General features: G+C 28.9%; 1 protein-coding gene across 1 annotated transcript; it reads left to right on the top strand.

Moving 5' to 3' along the window:
* Nucleotides 1-11,955: 11,955 nt before the first annotated feature.
* On the top strand, nt 11,956-18,505 carry LOC113366130 (cytochrome P450 CYP12A2-like). Its single transcript, XM_026607685.1, has 9 exons — nt 11,956-12,052; nt 12,114-12,247; nt 12,322-12,434; nt 12,506-12,622; nt 13,080-13,358; nt 14,481-14,637; nt 15,320-15,568; nt 17,815-17,944; nt 18,270-18,505. The coding sequence occupies exons 1-9, from the start codon at nt 11,956-11,958 to the stop codon at nt 18,503-18,505; spliced, it is 1,512 nt and encodes a 503-aa protein (XP_026463470.1).
* The last annotated feature ends 1,129 nt before the right edge of the window (nt 18,506-19,634 follow it).

A 19,634-nucleotide genomic window follows, 5' to 3' on the forward strand; every position in this document is an offset into this window, starting at 1 on the left:
TTTTGCCTGTGCAATAAATTATTTATAGGTAACGGAGTAATATTAATCTGTTAAGTATTGAAACTATATGATTTTATGATGATATTTTATTAATTATACAAAAAAAAAAAATATACGAAGGTGATCGGCAAGGACTAAATAGGCTCGATTTTTTATATCCACCATTATTGCAATAAATTATGAATAAATTTTGAAAATTTGTAAACAGTTCGATATATATAATTGGGGAATGCTGAATATAGTTTATGGACAATACAGGCAAAATGCCACTTACAAATAGTTAACTTTATTTTAATAACATTTATTACTGGATGCGTTTTTGAACTTTTCAATTATATTATCTTTTACATGCACAATTTTTTCTATCATTACCAAGCTCGTATTTTTTATTTTCATATTGCAAATTTTTATCGAAATATTCCGCCACTAATGAAATTACTCAAAATATTGAAATGTATGCAGAAGTTAGCAGTTCGTAGCAAAATATGTTTCACAAAACCGAGAATTAAAAGATCAAAGCGAATAAATAACATCATAGTACGTTCTTTTGCTTTTTAATTACTAGATACACTATTGTAGCATTTTAATAGTACCAGGCTTACATTTTAATTAGAATGCGAATGCGTAAATCATTTTTACAGCGGTAATAATTTATTCATAGTCGTTGCACAGAACAATTATAGTTTTTTGTTATTCTTCCTTTCATATTATTATTCCCTCCATGCATTTGCTCTAGTTTTTGGTTTTGCGTTCTAATATTCGACTATTTGTTATCACATATTTACATATTCTGATATATGTTCCAGCGCAGTTAAATATACTTTTGCATTCCATGTAATAATGGCTGCATGTAATTTACATATATGTATTTTAATTGTGAACTATAATCAGCGTTTTTGCGCAAACAAATTATTTTAAACAAAAAATACGTAGAGTTATTTTTAAATATTTATCTAGTAAAATGAGATAGCAAAAGCAATAAAAATTAGTAACAATTAGGTATTTACCACGATGAGGAATAATGAATTATGTGCTGTAATACTAGAATAGTATAGTTTCAGTTATCAACTGAAATAACTAAGAATTATTATTAGGATTAAAATCTACTTCTTATATCAATAGATTTACTATTTATTTATTATTAGAGAGATAACATAAAAATAAATCAATATATAGAAAAAGAAGACTGAAGAAATAAAGAAAGATCGGAAAAATAGAATTAGAAGAAAGAAGATAAAACAAGAATAGAAGAAAAGAAGAATGAAGAACTGCTGATTTGAGATAGAATAGAATTTAGAATGATTAGAAGGAGAAGCAAGATCAGAATAAAAAGAGGAATGAAGAAGTGGATAACACGCCGAGTAGAATTTTAATTGTTGGTTTGAGATAGAATAAAATTAGAAGTTAGAAAGAGAAGCAAGATTAGACTGTAGAATAGAATTAGAAAAAAGAAGAAGTCAGTTATAGAAAAAAATGGACCTAATTTATATGGTGTCAACAAAGATGTGATGCTTGTACACAAGAAATACTATTATTTATTGACCTATGATTAAATTTTGATATCAATTGATATTTAATTTATGTGATTATACAATTTATTTAATATATCATTTCAGAATTAAAAAGGGTTACTACTGGGTAACCTTCCACAACTTCAATTCGATAATATACATAAATTTTCAAAATTACTATTTTTTGTAAATATAGTATGAATTATTATAAAGAAGAGAAAAAACTCAATTTTATAAACTAACTATTTCCATTTCGGCTATGAATTTCAAATATGTTGTCCATCTATGGGATACGCATTCCTCGGAAATTGTTGCAATCGAAACAAGTGGGTTGCGTGTTAGGGATGGGCACGCGTTGTATGTATCATTTCGTTGTAGATGCAGAGAATTTATTTGCATAATATTAACATAGCCAAATGAAATTACGCCAAATAGTATACGGCGTATATGAATATCAAAATAGCCCGCGAACCTAGTTCCAACACAGGCAGAAAACATGCACAAAGGGCTTGTTCATTGCGGATTAGCTACGGGAAAACTGATAGCGATTTGAAGGGTGTTTGTCATTTAGTCTGATTAACGATAAAATCATATAGGAATTAATATTGTGATAATGAGATTTATAATAATAAAATACATAATGCAGCGCCTAGAAGCTGTCACACAATTACTAATATCAGACAAATTTTATTTCAATAGGTCTAGACTAGTGCTTTGCAAAAATTTGAATAAAATTGCGAATTTAAATAACAATACAGCATGATTATAACAGATCAAAAATGATCAACTAATGAATAACATCGCATTTTGTTGCTATAATGTATCACACTACTTATACATTGTAACAAAAATATTTCTATTTTACTGTGTAAAAAGTGAAGCCGACCTAAGCAGTTTGCGTCCGAATGAGACATTATGGATAATAAAAACTAAGAGTCCGTAAGATCTTAGAACCCTGCCCGTTAAGATCCTTAAGAACCAATAAACCGCCTCGATAAACTGATCGCTGTTTAAACTCCATTGTTATCTCAGAACGACGTGTATAGAGAAGGAATATAGATGATATAAGAATCGTTTAACGACTTTGCTTCTACTCCGATACCAGAGAGTTAGCCGGGCTTCATCAAACTGGGAAGATTAAAATCTTTGAAAAAAAAATTGTATTGTGTTTAATTCGGTGCCTCGATGAAGACTTAAAACGAGCACTCGCTTAATGCTTTGTACAGTTTAAATCGATAGTTGCCAAGTTGCATGTATCAAAAAATTGTAACATTTTTTTATCATTTTCCGATACGTTCCCCAAAAAGAGCTCAAATTTTCACTCAAAAAATACTTTGATATACTTTAAGGCTTTTTAGGGTATGCTTAAATTAGGTAAAAAAATATTTCAGTACTTCCTATTCATTATATTGTCCATTCATCCCAAATCCCAATATCTAACGCTGCGAATTTAAAATTTGTCGAATAATTTCAAGCAAAAATTTTTATTTTCAAGATAAAAGTATCATGCATGAGTTTACCTTTTGTTTCATGTAATCTGATTACTGTGTCTTCCTCCAAACAATTTACAAAATTGCACTTACCTAAAACAAAGAGAATATATAATCAGTACAACCATCACACAATATTGGTCATTAGATATGCATAATTATAATGGACGGTGATAATATTAGCAATGCCATTAATATTAAATGGATTAGAGTACATGCAAGATAAACGATGGATAATACTGATTAATTAGCATAATACTGCATTTACATCACTGGTGATGCGTACTTATGATTTCTTGGCTTTGATGTAGGTTGACCCACATTATATAATGTAATTTTATACAATATTGCCAATATGTATGTGAATGACTTGTTAAAATCAGTTGATTATATTATTCTTCACCGATTGCTTGATTAGGAAAACCCGGAGCATTTAATAGGTACATTGTTTTCTTAATTCTAGCTATCTTTATTCAATCCTTACGAGTTGATCGGAATTATACTCATTAAGTTAAAACGCCCCAAAACAAATTAAACGTCTTATTCTCTTTCGTTACGTAATTTGTCCGATTTGATTATAATCTCAATTCACTGACGCAGTAGGAAAAATATCTGGAAATAGTCATTCAAAATTGTGGTTTCTATATATTCTATACATTATTCATAGCGCTTAATAATCAAGTATAATTTCCATATAGATACATAAATAAAAAACAACTAATATGAATATATTTTTCACTATAATTTAAAAAATCAACTTTTTTATTCCAACTATATTAAAATTTTTATTATTGTCAGATGCATATCAAGACTTTAACCAATTTCAACATTATATTATCAAAATTCATTAATATTCTTTATATTTTTGCCAGTTTATGGTATTCATTTTTTTTATTAGGCTTCTAGTCCAATAATTTTATATTGAAGTTAAATTTATACTGTAACGAGTGTAATCCTGCATTAATTGCATACTTATTTTTATTTACAATTATATAACTATCTAATTGATATTGATACAACAACTAGATTATTTAATAAACTATAATACATTGAAATTTTAATATATGATTGAAATGAACGAAATATTTATATATCGTCTATTATTATCTGTGACTTCCCAATTACCATTCAAATTCACACATGTTAAATCATTTTTGGCTAATGGCTGCTATAATTTTTAACTTTTAAAATAATTCTAAATAAATTATAACTAGATTATAACCAGGATTTAACCTAAAACTAACTGCATCTCAATCCCAATCCCAATATTTTTTCTCATTAGGTCCATAATAGTTTCTCGCAAGATTCTAACCAGTTTTGAAGTTATTACAAGATTTTTATAAAATTCCTACTGATGGGGATGGATCACTCTGATTAAATAGATATGAAGTAAATGTAAATTATAAATATTCAGTCATCATAAAAAAAATTAATAAAATAACTAATTCACGATATATATTGATCTTCACTCAAACCATCTTTTCTCGTTAGTTTTGCTAGTCTCTCAGCATTTAAACAGGTATTTAAATGCATACATTTATATCCTCTACCCCGATGGGGATGAATGAAAAAAGACCTGATCAAATCCTGGCCACCTACTACATGTTTTTAATAATGAACTTTGAGACTTTGTATCATTGGTACGGCCGATATAGCGGTAGCTATGCCCTTGATTATATTTTATTACTATTACATGTACTTATTTGCAAAATTGTTTTACAAAATATGGTAAATATGATATAATTTTAAAATTATCTGAAGAGAACTTTATGTATGAAAATTGTAAGTTGAACACTCCGATTTCCAGAATTTTGAAGTTATCATAGCTTTGCTAAAAAAATAATGAATCGGTTTATCAAATTACTCCGCAGCAGTATCTAACCCATTCAAATTACAACTAATTAAATTCTACACTCATCTCGACAGTGCATAAATCATCGGCAAGTTTTTATTCATATTAGACAGCAATTAAGGCAAACGATGATATATCGCATTATTATAAATTCCGTTGAAAATAAAGCCAATTTCGGGCGCGGCGGCAAATTCGTGCGGGACGCGACTTGGCGGCGAGGGCAATGAATTACCCGAATCGGCTCTTGGCACAAATAACCGCGCACGTACGTCGATGCACCCCTGGCCAGGCACGTAGCCGCGATTAGAGACGGTGAATTAATTTATTCGCATCGCGCGCCGCGATAATGTCTTACTGATTTGACTAATTGCCATGCCATTGCCTCTACTTTGTAAATTTGGTACAGGTAAGTTGGGTGCAATTAGATTATTCGGTTTTACTGCATTAGACTATGGTAAACTATTGTATTAGATTCGCAGTTTCATGTAATTAAATAAATCTAATAATGAATTAGTCATAATTTTTTTTTCAAAATATTTTGCTATAAAATATCGCACAAAATGTAACTTCACGTATGTGTTATCAGTGCACATCAGAAAGATGCAATGATAACATTTCTTTGGACGTTTGGGCATTTTCTGGGTAAGGTTCTATAACTAAACGCCTGACTGCACAGCATTTTGGCAGTTTTTACTACCAATTTATATGAAGAAAAGATAGTAACATAACGTTGCCATTACAACGCTATGTTTCGGTCCATTTTATCGGAGAATTGTCCCCATTAAGTCCATTCGAGAAATTAACAATTCTAAACATTTATACAAAAAAACTTTTCTATGCTACTAGTTTATTATATTATTTTTGTTGAAAAATCAACGAAATATAAATTTTTAAATAAAAACTTCTCAAGTTCATTAAATTAGTCTTATTTAATATGTGTCAAAATAAATAACAGAAATAAAAATAATCTACACATCAATAAAGTTTATACTATGTACATTATTCCGATATCGACAAAATCACAAAAAATATAAATTTCTCTACATTTTTATTGAAGTGAATACTGCATTTCTTATAGTTATTGCTCGTTTTCAAAAGTTTCGAGGAGTGTAAAGGCGAACTAAAATGACAGAATCTTCGACACTTTTGAATATGTTATAAAAATGAATATTTGCATGCATAATACTGAACCGAATCACTAGAAAAAAAATTGAAAAATTCTTGTTTTTTGAAAACACATGGAAATGCATTACATATTAAAAACAGTACTATATTTATTCCATTATCCTTAAACATTACTTAATATTTTTTTGCATATTTTCTTGAAATATGCTTTAATTATATCCTATGTTGATTACGTTTGATAATATCATTGATTGCACTAATTTTATATATACATATCTAGAAAAACTATTTTAACATGCAAATTTATTTGATAATATTATAGATACATGTAGTTCTGTATGAAAATATTTTCAAAGCCTATTACTAAACATTAAAAAAAAGCTTTAAAACTATCGGTATGGTAAGTAATTGCAAAAAATCCATAATATTTTTTTTTCATATATCAAATCATCATCAATATTTTGGTATATGAAAAAAAACAGATGTGTGTGTGTGTCGTCCACGATTTTGTGAGCACAGATTAACCGATTTGAATGATTCAAATGAATGATTACGGTTCTCAAATATAGTAAACTACTAGACAATTCTTCAAACACATTGAATACCATTTCTCTCAGTGTTTTCCTCCTCCATTTGTGGCATTACTTATGGTTTGACATGGTCTAAGTGCTTCTGGGCTTGTTAATAGTTATTGACCTCGGTACTTCTTTAGGCGGCATGCGCGTTCGCGAAAAACACGAGAAAAACATTACGGAAAACCTTTTCCCTTAGCTTGTTTGTACTGAAATTAGTTTGATGGCTCCTTGAGCAACGATACAGCGTCGTTTTCGCGCGAGGCTGATTTGTTCTCTCGAAGAGAAAAGCGCTATTTGTAGAAAAACGCGCTGTTCTTGAGCGTTTATTTGGACCGATTGATTTTGTACCGAGGATAAGTCGAAACATGGAATGTGCACTTATTCTCAAAAGTCTACTCTCCAAGATACAATTTTTAAGGAATTCATGTTTTCGAAACATAAAGGCATTTCTATATTTGAAAAAAAAAATATCATGTCTTAGAGAACTAATTAATTGAAAAACAAAAGTACTTAATCTATAATAATAAAAATCATAAACAAGTAGTTGATGAGTCATTCAGAAGTTTATTCTAGAGACGAGTTGATTGTACTTCTGAATGTACTTCTTTCACCAAGCATTTGGGATGGTGGTCCCTTTTGGTACTTTTGTTTTACAATTGTAAGTACTAATTTGACCACCATCCCAAATGCTTGGTGAAAGAAATACATTCAGAAGTATAATCAACTCGTTTCTAGAATGAACTCCTGAATGACTTAACTACTTGTTTATGATTTTCATTATTATGGATTAAGTACTTTAGTTTTTTTTTAATTACTCAGCTTTTTTTTGTATTTTTTGTTCTATTCATCGACCGCCCTACCCGGACGCCAAATCAATTGGTTTACATTCAATTCATAAACTTCTTTTTAGATCGATAGATTCAAAAATAAAAAAAAATTATCGAATCATAGAAAGTTAGTCTCTACACATATATTGTAGTGTTTATCAATATATTACATATTTATAATCAACCTTGTTGGTGGTATTAAACAGAAAAACAAATAGAAAAAATCTTCATAAAAATGATCGCTAAGTTATCTTTTAAACTAAATTCTGAAAGCAATTTAAATTACACCAACATCAGAAGAAGATTAATTACAACTTTGAAATAAGTTGAAATAAAATATACTATGTTTTATGAATTCCACCGCTTAGTTCATTATAACTGTATAATTCATTATATATTCCAAGTTGGAACTTAAAGCATTTATCAAAACTGAAGCAACTAATAAATTTTCATATTTGACACGTTTCGAGGTGTGGAAACTTTTTATTTCTCTATTTTAAGCAGGTGAAATAAATGAATAGTGTTATGATACTTATAATAGAAATTGCAATTTTTTGTGTATATGATATTCTTCAATTGGTATAAAAGTTAAAACGTGATTATAAATGATTAAATATTTATTAGTATTAACTAATTATATTATTACTTCTAATTTCCCAAAAATGGTTTCGATAGAAAATCCGATTTGCTTGTTTTATGTTTACATATTTTTTCAAGTCATTTTGATTCGTTTGACACCATGATTGGAGAAAGTTTTTGTATAAAGTGAGTCAAAATTTGATTATTCCTCAAAATTTTTTCAAAAAACGACTACACCAATTTAATTAATTAATGTCTTTTCAATCTATAAGTGCTTTGGTGAAAAGTTGCAGGATGTCCATTGTCTTAATAATCATCTTGAAATATTATTGACCTTTAAAAAGTGGTTTAATAACATTTCTATTGGAAATTGCATAGATTAGGTTTTAATAAAAAGCAGAAACTTAAAAAAAAGTTAAAATGTTATCGTAACAACTTTCAAAGTAAAGCCTAATTTTAATTCCTATTGATTATGTTAATTCCAATAAGGCCTAGTTTTGGGTACCAATGAGCGTTTGAAACTTCTGGAGCACAAATTCCTTATTAACTTTTTTTTAATATATATTACCATCATTTTCAATAATCAGCAATCTTATTTACTGGATCTGGATAAAACATTTTCGTACATGTTTCGGAAAGCATGGCATAACCTTTTGCGCTTTGTGGAAGTTCGTTAGAATCCAATTCTTTCCCCGCCTAGATAAGAGTTGTAGTATAATAAAAGGAGCAGATTACTTTATTCATTGTTCGTTTGCCTTTGTAAGCGAATCTTGCAAGGTTTTTAGTGGCTCCCTTAGGTACGCTAAAACATGAGTTTTAGACTGTGTGTTTCTCTTAATTATATCGCATTCGTACTCAAAAGCTTGCTCGGGCATTTAGACAAGTGCCTCTATTCTAATCTGATTTCAAATAATTAAAATTATCATAGCTAACTAATACGTTTGAAAATATTGGTAATAGGGCATAAATTCATATATTCAGTTGTTTAGCATTTTGCGTGTATTTTCATTGGAACGGTTTATAGGTTAATATAAGCAGTACATAACTTTTCAAACTTTCAATGTTTGAGAACTTTGTAACAGAGAAATATATGTTTAACATGATTGCAGACAAAAAAGTTTTTTTTTCACTATGGGTCAAACAATATAATACTTTTCCACACACCGAGAATTCCTGGCTCCAAATTTCAATCAATTTTTCTTTCCCAAATCGTTTAAAAATCTTTTATTGCGGTGCGTGGCTAGTTATTTTGAATTCAAATAAGGTTCGACCTCTTTCGTGATAAAATTCGTAATAAAAAGTGATGTTTACGGTTTGTTTCCTCAACTGCGTGCTTTCATTTCATCACAGATACATAAACCTGCACAAACCGTAATAAAAAACGAAAAAATATCGAGAAAGTTAACGCTACAGATTTATATGTAAAATCTTTCATGTGTCGAGATAGGACATGGTAACCAGTAAACAAACTATTGAGGTAAAATATATACCAGATATATATTTATTTTAATCTTATGATATACAGATTGCATGCAGTATTTTTATTCTTAACCGATAGAAAATAGATTATATCTACATATTATTTAACACTTTTGCTACGAGAAGATATTCGTATGAGCGGATGTCATCCATGGACGACATTCGTGGCGAAAGGGTTGAGAGCAGGTAGAAAATACCAAATAGAAAAGAAAATTTGAATAAACTTTTTTCTTCGTGTCTGAACATCAATCACAATTATATATGTTATTATTATATGTTAAAGTATACTTTTGTAACAATTAGATCTAAGATTATAAAAAGTGTAATTTGGAGTGCAATATAGTGGTTAAACATTCTAAACTATATTCTAAACTGATATGATTTTTATCCAATCTAATTCTGATGTTATATATTTTGCAAAAAATCGACAAGATATTTGCTATTTACTATATAATTTAGTTTCTAGTAAAAATCTGACATCACTACTCTTGATACCAAGCTGGCCGAGGTGTTGCTATCGAGCCCAGAACCAGTGGATGCTAGATTCATTTAAATCCAATATAATACATTTTTATAATACTACCTGAACTACATTGTGTGAAAATTTGTAACAAAACTTTAGATGAACAGTTTGCACTGTATTTACTCCAGATTGCTGACATCGTAGTGTAAATGAGGTCATTTCTTACGGACTCAGCAATCGTATTTCTTGGACTTAGAGATAGTAACTTACAAGAAAAGCGTACAAAGAATTTTATTGTTCAAGTTCTATATAATTTTGAATTATATTTTTTATTTGTTGATATTGATTTTCGAGGAATCATCATAAATTAGTAGTTGGTTTCATAACTTAGCTTCAAGCAATAAGATCATAGAAAAAACTACAATTGGGTAAGAGTTTACAATTGTAATATTATTGCCATATCAAATGTAATATTTTACTTAGATAATTAGTTCAAAACTGGTAATTTTTTTTAAATAAGCGCATAAATTTATTTTTATCTGATTTAATGCAGATGGTTGGAAGAACAGCAGAGATGAATATTTATTTTTGACTATGTTTTAATTTTTTTAGTGGTATTATATATTTATTAATAATGTTTATTATATATATATATATATATATATATATATACGAGTATATATACATAAACATCTGATCTAATATTCTTTGAATGCGAAAACCTGTTTGCATACAAACAACATCCAAGCTGGAAGAAAATTAATATGCAGTAAACAGTTACGTATATGCAACATACATGTGCGCACCGAATATCCATATTTATAATATTAAGATCATTGTATCTAAAATTTAGGAATAATTAAATAAATGTTGTTAGCAAAATACAAAATAGTTTATTTTAATTTCTAGTAATTTTTGTAATACTAGAAAATTCTACACTAAAAATGTGTCTAAAATACAATCTGACTCTATGTAATTTTTCCTTAATGGCATATGTGTCCAGTAAGACTAATTCCCAATGTTGTTCGAGTAGTTTTGTACTATCCCAAAGAAGATTATCAATTCCGTATAAATTATTCCAGCAATTATCAACTTAATCGACAAAATCTATGAAGGCAGTAATATGTAATATATATTGACTAAATACTCATCAGTACACAATTAGTCTACGTACAATTCTGTGCATAAACTGACATTAAATTCATAAGCTGCAATTTGCCATATCAAATATACACGCCAATGCAATGGCAATGTACGTAATAGATAACAGTTTATGCTAACAAGTTGTTATTGCAAATAGGACGCATAAAATTATTGTACTCTACTGTTGAACACAGGCAGAGAAATATATATTTAATAAGATATAAGGAAAATGTGTTAAAAATACTTTTTTGATAGTAAAAAATCCTAGCAAATTGGTGAATTAATTTGTGTTTCAAGTGATATTTATAACTGTGCAAAATGTTATTGGTAATAAAACAAACATCTTTATCCAAAAATGTAACGAGAAAAAATTTGATAAGGAAAATATCATGCGCAGCCATCAACTCTGCAGAAGTACAGCCTATGTATGCAACTGTAAGTTTTGAATTATTCTCATATTATATATAAAAGTCAACACACAATTATTATTTATTGTGGGTAATGCTGATAATAAGAAGTTATTTGAATAAAAGAAAGTTCCATGTCCACCATAGTAAATCTACTTGCAGAGGCATTACTGTAGGTGTGCCTCAAGGAAGTATTCCAGGACCAATTCTATTTTCTATTTTTACATATTTAGGAATTAATTTTTAATTTGTCTATAATATTCATATCACTCAAATTAAACTAATTATTCAGATATTACATAGAAATTTGAACCAAATTTCAAAATAAAACATAGTCTATATTCTCTACTAAGATTATTCCAATATTCATCTTAACTTTAAACATTATATAAAACTATCATTCTATGAGTTTGATCTGTGAATTATTATATGTTTATTGTGTACAAAATTGAACTTTTAATAAACATAAAATCACGATTGTAGACAAATGATGACTCTCCAAAAATGCCAGCTGGCTGGGAGTTAGCTTTACCATACAGCAAAGTTCCTGGCCCAAAATCCATACCCGTACTGGGCATAATGCACCACTTTTTCCCAGGAGGTAATATCAAGATGCTTCATAAATGCCACTATTATATACTTTAAACACTCTTAAAATATAGGAAAGTACGGTAATATGAATTTCCGTGAACGCTACACTAAAATGAACCAAGAATACGGCGATTTAGTGAGACTCAAAGGATTTGATGGCAAAGAAGATATATGTGTTAGTTTCAATCCGGATCATTTCGAAACGGTTGTATTTTATTTTAAAGTTTTACAAAAATGTGGAGAGCTTTATGAAAAGTCTCATTTGAAATATCATTGCAGATCTTCAGAAACGATGGCGCCACGCCAAGAAGGAATATATTCGACACGCTACGATATTACAGAACAAAAATCAATCCTGAAATATATAAGGATAATATTGGAGTACTGATCGAGTAAAATATATAACATTATTATTACTATATGCATATATAGTATGGGTTATTGTATAAATATTATGTTGCAGAAACGGAGAAAAATGGAAGAAATTGAGATCCATGGTGAATCCAGTTTTAATGCAACCTAGAGTTTCAAAACAATATGTCAAGTCTGTAGAAGGAATTGTTGACGAGTTTATAACGAGGTACGATAAAATAAGTTTACGACAAGGTTTTCTATTATTCTAAGAAATTCATAAACGTTCTTAGAAATTTCTCACTCCTATTAGTTAATGAGCTCTTTAGTTCGTCAAGTTTATATGAAAACTCATTACCTATTATAATTGCGTTTAACTCTATAATTAAAAGAATTTTATTTCAAAAGTTTTACATAAAAATTTTGTATTATAAAAGTATAATTGAAAATATAAATATTAATAATTCAAGAGCTCTCAAATCAATTATGGTGGTACTAGACATCAATGTCAATCATCAATTTTTTTTTTTGAATCTATTGTTCAACTTACAAAAAAGTGTAGATTTATGAGAATATTGCTTGAATGGTCGAGAAATAACGTATTAAACACAAGGTGTAAGATATTATTTAATTTTACGGAATAAAATGTCAATAATCCTTTGTAACTATGATCGTTACATTTCCAGGACACTAAGGCTTCGTGATAAAAATCTAGAAACTCCAGCAAATTTTTTAAACGAGCTAAATCGATGGGCTCTCGAATCGATTACTTGCATAGCTCTGGACACGCGTCTGGGATGTTTGAGGGATGACCTGGCACCAGACTCGGAGCCACAAAGAATGCTAAAAGCTGTCCATGAATTCTTTGCCTTGACACACGCTTTGGAGTTCAAGCCGCACCCTTGGAAAACGATCAAGACTCCCGGATTTTATAGGCTTATGGAAGTTTTCCAAATAATAAATGAGTGAGTACGACTCTCTTGTTTTTGCAGTGAATAATAAAATATTAATATAATATGATGGTTTGATTAAAAAATTTAAACATGATTGTACGTGGAAAAAATAAAATATATGGTGTTGTTCAAAAAAATTTTGAGCAGTAAAATACTTCTTGGAAAACGATAAAGAGTTCAGAGTTTTATAAGCTTACAGAAGTTATTTAAGTAATAGGTAGGTAAATACGATATATTTTTTCATAAGATTTACAAAAATTCTATATAATTATACACAAAACAATATTTATGAAGTTGTTTATTTGAATGACAACCAATAATAATTGTTGTTGTAATGTTAACCCTTCGGACTCGGATGCCGCCGCTTCGGCATCAAAATACCTCTAAATCTCGCAATTCGCGAGTGCATAGGGTTTATAATTAATATCATATAATAATTTAAATAAAAAAATAAAAATAACTATATCAAATTGTACTGATAAATATCTGAGAAATTATTTATCTAAATATTTATATCAAACAATTATTTAAAACTTTAAATTCTTAAAATTGACCGCAGACTAAATATATATAATATTATTTTATTTTAAATTATATCCATTTATTAACGATTATCAGGTTATTATAAGTGCTTAAGTAATTTAAAAAAAGTTACGAAAATTTAGATTTAGGTATTTTGATTTGTCTAATTATTGACAGAAACTTAAATTAAAAGAAAAGGTTTCGTTCTTTGGAGTAGATTGCTTTACTTTTTTTCATTTATATTGTCAATTTGAGTTGAAGACGTATTTACCTAGACTACATATTTTATTTGAATTGTAGCTGATTGAAAACAATTAATTTTATTCAATACCTAATGAATGAAATAATAGGTTCTGAGTTTTTATTCAAACAAATTTTCTAAATATTGCATAAAATAAATGAATTTATAGTAGCTTCTAGAATTTTATTTAAATAAATTGCATTATAAGAAAAAATATTGGATAATATTCAAATTGACAAAAAATATCAATTCTCAAGTTCTTAGTCATATCTAACAAGAAACGAATTCAATAAAACATAATGGTCTTCATTGTTGTAGTTGATGGTCTTCATTGATGTAGTTTAAATTTGAAATTATACTTTTTGTTTCAGTTTATCTCTGCAAAAAGTTGAAGAAGCTATGGAACGTATGAAAAATGAGCCTGTGCAAGATGACAGAGAGCAGAGCATTTTACAAAAATTGATCAAAATCAACCGAAACGTGGCAGTTGTGGTTGCTATGGACCTTCTTCTGGCAGGCGTAGACACGGTAATACAAAACAATAATTATCAACAGACAATCACAAAATATTTACACCTTTAGTACTATTATTCTTATATGCAATGATAATTTCGAAGTGCACTGCACATTCTCACTTCTCTCGAGTTTATCTTAAATCTTGATTGTCGAGAGCGCTCTTATTCACTTCCATATATTTGCTCCAAGTATTCTGTGCCACTTGATGATAATAGTGATCTTAACTTACACCTTTTTGTGCTATTTGTTTGCATTGCGAGCGAAGTTGCAAGGCTACAAACACGCTTTAGAATTTGTAAAGAGCCCATTGTAGTCAAATATCAATGTTGAGGTGCGAGGAGGAAAAATAAATGCACCTGTATATCTACATATTCACTTCAACTTAGCAAGAACAATTGTTTATTAAAATCGGGATGTTTATGCAACTTGTCTTTAGGAGAAATGCCAATTACTCTAGTAATTCATTATTGAAATATTCATTGTAGAATCGTAATATCAAATTGTAACTAAATTCTAGTATATTTGACTAATACACTAAATAAAGCAATATCAATTTCATTAAATCCATGTTTGCTTAAGAACGCCCAAGCTTATAAATAAACAAAACGAATTTACCGAAGACAAACAAATACTCCTAATTCAATCCTAACCCCACTGTCACCTCTTGTTTGATGGTAACCATTAACTATTTTAGACATCATACACTACGTCCATTTTGCTGTATCATCTGAGCAAACATCAGAGAGCGCAAGATAAGCTAAGGGAGGAACTCAGAGGTATATTGCCCGAGAGGCATTCCAAATTAAAGGACAATTCGTTCGATAGAATCCCGTACCTGAGGGCCTGCTTGAAGGAATCGACTAGGATCACCCCGGTCGGGGTCGCTAATCTCCGGACGACTCAAAGGGATATCGTGCTTTCAGGATACAGAATACCGAAAGGGGTGAGATTGTAGTTATTGCTCAATTTAATAGATCGGTAAAAATAGATTTCAGTTTTTAATAGAAGTCATAAATTCTAAAATAAACCTACGACATTGAGCCTTGATATTGCTATTATGTAATATTGGCTGAACAAAATATATTATTAGAAGTTCATAAGAACTCATAAGAAAATTTCATTTTATTGATATTGACAAATTAGCTTGAATTTTCAATATTTACTTTAATTTGTTCAATTATATGATTCAGATATTGTTAGTTATAGCTCGATGTAATGAATCGCTAAATATATATTTGAGCTATTAATAAAAAGTAATAAATTGGAAAATAAACTTCAGAAATTTAAGTTTTGTATTGCCATTATCTGTCAGTATTATATTAAACAAAATTAACAGAAGTAAATTTATTAAACAAACATTTTAAACAAATTAATTTATATGAATCTAATATGCTCATTTAATGAAACTCAACAAGAACGATTTTAGGATACAGAATATCAAAAGGGGTGAGATTGTAGTTATTGCTCAATTTAATAGACCGATAAAAATAGATTTCAGTTTTTAATAGAAGTCATAAACTTGAAAATAAACCTACGGGATTGAACAGAACAGCTAAACCTTGATACTGTCAATGTGTGAATATTAGCTGAACAAAATATATTAATAGAAAGTAAAAGTATTTAAAAAACGTTAGGGGGTAGAAAATAATATATATACCTTGATATTGCCAATATGTGATTATTGGCTGAACAAAAAATATTAATAGAAGGTAAAAATATTTTAAAAAACCCTATGGGGTAGAAATTAAAATTTTATTTATATATATATATAAGATATGTTAATTTCATTTTATCAACGACATTATCTCAAGTTTTTTCACATTTACTTTGATTATATCAATATTATGATTTAGATCTAGTTTTTTATTGCTCAATTGAATGGATTACTAAATATATATTCAAACTTTTGATAGAAATAATAATTTGAGAAATAAACCTCAGAAATTGAAGTATATTGAACAAAATAAATTTGAGTAAGTTTATTAAACAAATATCTCAATTTAAAGGATCGCTAAATATACATTTGAGCTATTAATAAAAATAATAGATGGTAAAATAAACCTGAAAAATTGAAGTTTCGTATTGCCATTATTTGTAAATAGTATATTGAACAAAATAAATTGAAGTAAGTTTATTAAACAAACAAACTAAACAAATTAATTTAAACGAACTTAATATACTCACTTAATGAAACTCAACAATTACTTCTGTTAATTAGTTTTTTTTGGCTAAATTTTCCATTAATTAGTTGGTTTTTTTGCAGAAATGTAAATGTAAAATTGTTGATTCATGGTTTCGTCAAAATTTTCAATCAGTTTTAAAAAATCCAGAAACTTTTCTAATGATATTAGTAGGAAAACGTACTGAGTAGTTTTACTTAATAATCGGCCTGGCTGTTTCTTAGAAATTAATTGTTGATATTATTTTTACGATCTCTAAGTAATAAAATCTCTAAGTGTCTTTAAAAACATCCTAAAATATATATAGGCCCACAAAAATGGTTTAATTCTAAAAATTGATCCAACTTTCTATCGTCTTTTTCGACTGAGTCAAAAAATTAGACATATTAGAAAGTATTTACTAGATTTAAGTCATCAACTCTCTTTAAAAATTGAAATAACTAAAAATGAACTAACTGAAATAACTAAATAAAAATTCATTATTATAAGAAATTATTTTATAAGTTAATAGTTAAAATTATATAATTATCAATAAAATATTGTGAATATTATATCGAATGGGAAAACAACTATTGAGTTGTTTTTCCAACATGCCCCTTTAGTATACAATGTCCCTTCACGGCCGACAATTGTAAATTTCACAAATTTGTCCTTAACTGGACAGTTGTAAATAAAAGAGAAAGAAAAATAAAATGTAAATACTATGGTTAATAGATACATATTCTTGATAAAAATGCATCTATGATGAAATATAGAAGTGTGTAAATATCTTCAATAGTGAAAACCATATCGTAAGCCAAAATCGTTTGAATGCTTATTTATCTCTTATTTTTTAATACTATGTTACCTTGTTACTACTGTGATTCTTTTTACACAAACAAATTAATAGACTAAACGATAAGTCGATTACATACCGAATAAAAAAGTGCATTGCAAAAAATTCTCCTTTATGATGAAATATCTAAATTTAGAAGTAATTATCTAATATGTTCAATTTTCATCATTTCAGACTCATATGATTCTGTGCACGCAAATAGCAAGTGTCAGTCCAAGCCAACATGAGAGACCAAACGAATTTATTCCAGAACGTTGGCTAAGGCAAGACAAGAAGGGATTGGAAACTGATATGAGCAGTGATGGTAAATATAAAACAACAACCCAAAAAATTGAGAAAAACTATATTTGTTTACATGTGATTACTAACAGCAATCATTGTAATTGCAAAGTTTCAATAATTTGAAAAATGGAAAAACTTTTATCAATTGACCTTTTTAGAACATTTGATTCGAAAAATTCAAATCTTTATTTGCAAATTATTGAGAAATTTATATCTAATTTAAATAAAACTGTGGATCTTTTGAGACCAGTATTCAAGAAGTATGTGTGCATATGTGTTTTGTATCTAATTCCATCTTTTCCCAAATTGTTTCAATTTCGTATTGATTCACTTGTTAATCAATCTAGTGGCGGGCTGCCCGAATGCGAAAACTGCCAATCCGTTTAGCCAACTGACATTTGGTTTCGGTGTACGGAGCTGTATAGGCCAACGTATTTCCGAATTAGAAATCCACACTCTAATCGCAAAGCTTATCAGAAACCACAGAGTCGAATGGCATCACCCCGATCTGATGATAGAGAGCAAGACTTTAGAAACCCCGGCATCCTCTCTAAGATACAAGATTATAGAGCTAAACAATTAATATTGCTTAGCTTCGTAATGGGAAGAAAATTTATTGAATCTATGGATGCTGGTGCAGTTAATTTTGTAAAATAAAGTCGGTATGAAAACTTAAAATATTTATATTTATAAGCAAAATAAAAAAATGAGAAAAATGATGTGTGGAATTAAAATAAAATATAAGATATAGTAGGAATTGATGTTTTATAATAAGTGCTCAATATAACTATTTGTTAGTACAATTTGATTTTTATTTTTTATCTAAGCTTACTATTAGGTAAGTAGTTTTAAACTTAGGTAATAAAGATGAGTGATAAGCATTATAATTAAAATGACAAACTACAGAAAATAATGACGGTCACGTCGTGGCAAATACAGCCTAGAAACTGTGTCAAAACATATATATGTATTCGGAACAGTGACGCATAATAGATGCTGCATTATTACCGCACAATGGAGGTTTCGGGCGAACGCTAAATCCTAATTTCTCTCTCTCTCCATGTCCGTGCACAAAAGTTGTAAACCAGCAGCCAATGGTCATCATCACCAGAAAATTAGATTTCTAAATTTTGCTTCACAAAATGAAGTAACGACTCTTGAAACGTAGTGACAAATTTAGATCAAGGACTTAACTAAATTTATGGATAAATATATTTAACAAAGTTGTTTGGATGCGTAATTTGTGTCAGTAGCCTATTACGATATTTATTAATATAAAACTGTGTGCGCATAAAGTGGCTAGGATAGAGTTAGTGATCTCAGAATTATTGTAAAATTATATAGGCTTTCAAAAAGTGGTTTAATAAGAAAAATCATTAAAGTGTAGAATAATGAGAAGCACAGTTAGGGGAGCGTCCAATGATCACGTGAGCGAGTTTTTGAGGATTTTTAGATTCCCCTCCCCCTTGGTGATACATGGTGATGTTCAGAATTTCCCCCCTTCTCCCTTAAAACATCACGTGTATTTTTAGTTACTTGAAAACTGTAAAATTTTGATTTTTTTTTTGAAAATGTTTGAACTTTGAAAAAAATAGTTGAAAAATAAATACACGTGATATCTTATTATACCCCTTCCCTCCCCCACGTGATATTTCGTGACTTTTTGTCAAACCCCCCCTTCATCCTGAAAACCTCACGTGATTAATAGGCGC

This window comes from Ctenocephalides felis, unplaced genomic scaffold (genome assembly GCF_003426905.1).
Source record: "Ctenocephalides felis isolate EL2017-DRISC unplaced genomic scaffold, ASM342690v1 CF-g0.4_SCAFFOLD_01170, whole genome shotgun sequence".
In the NCBI taxonomy this organism is placed as follows: Eukaryota; Metazoa; Arthropoda; class Insecta; order Siphonaptera; family Pulicidae; genus Ctenocephalides; species Ctenocephalides felis.

What these genes read in the sequence shown, in the direction of transcription:
- LOC113366130 (XM_026607685.1), top strand. Translation starts at nt 11,956, where the DNA reads ATGCCAGCTGGCTGGGAGTTAGCTTTACCATACAGCAAAGTTCCTGGC. An exon ending in ATCCGGATCATTTCGAAACG is followed by an intron (nt 12,248 to 12,321) that starts GTTGTATTTTAT and finishes ATATCATTGCAG; the next exon opens with ATCTTCAGAAACGATGGCGC. An exon ending in GATACAGAATACCGAAAGGG is followed by an intron (nt 15,569 to 17,814) that starts GTGAGATTGTAG and finishes TCATCATTTCAG; the next exon opens with ACTCATATGATTCTGTGCAC.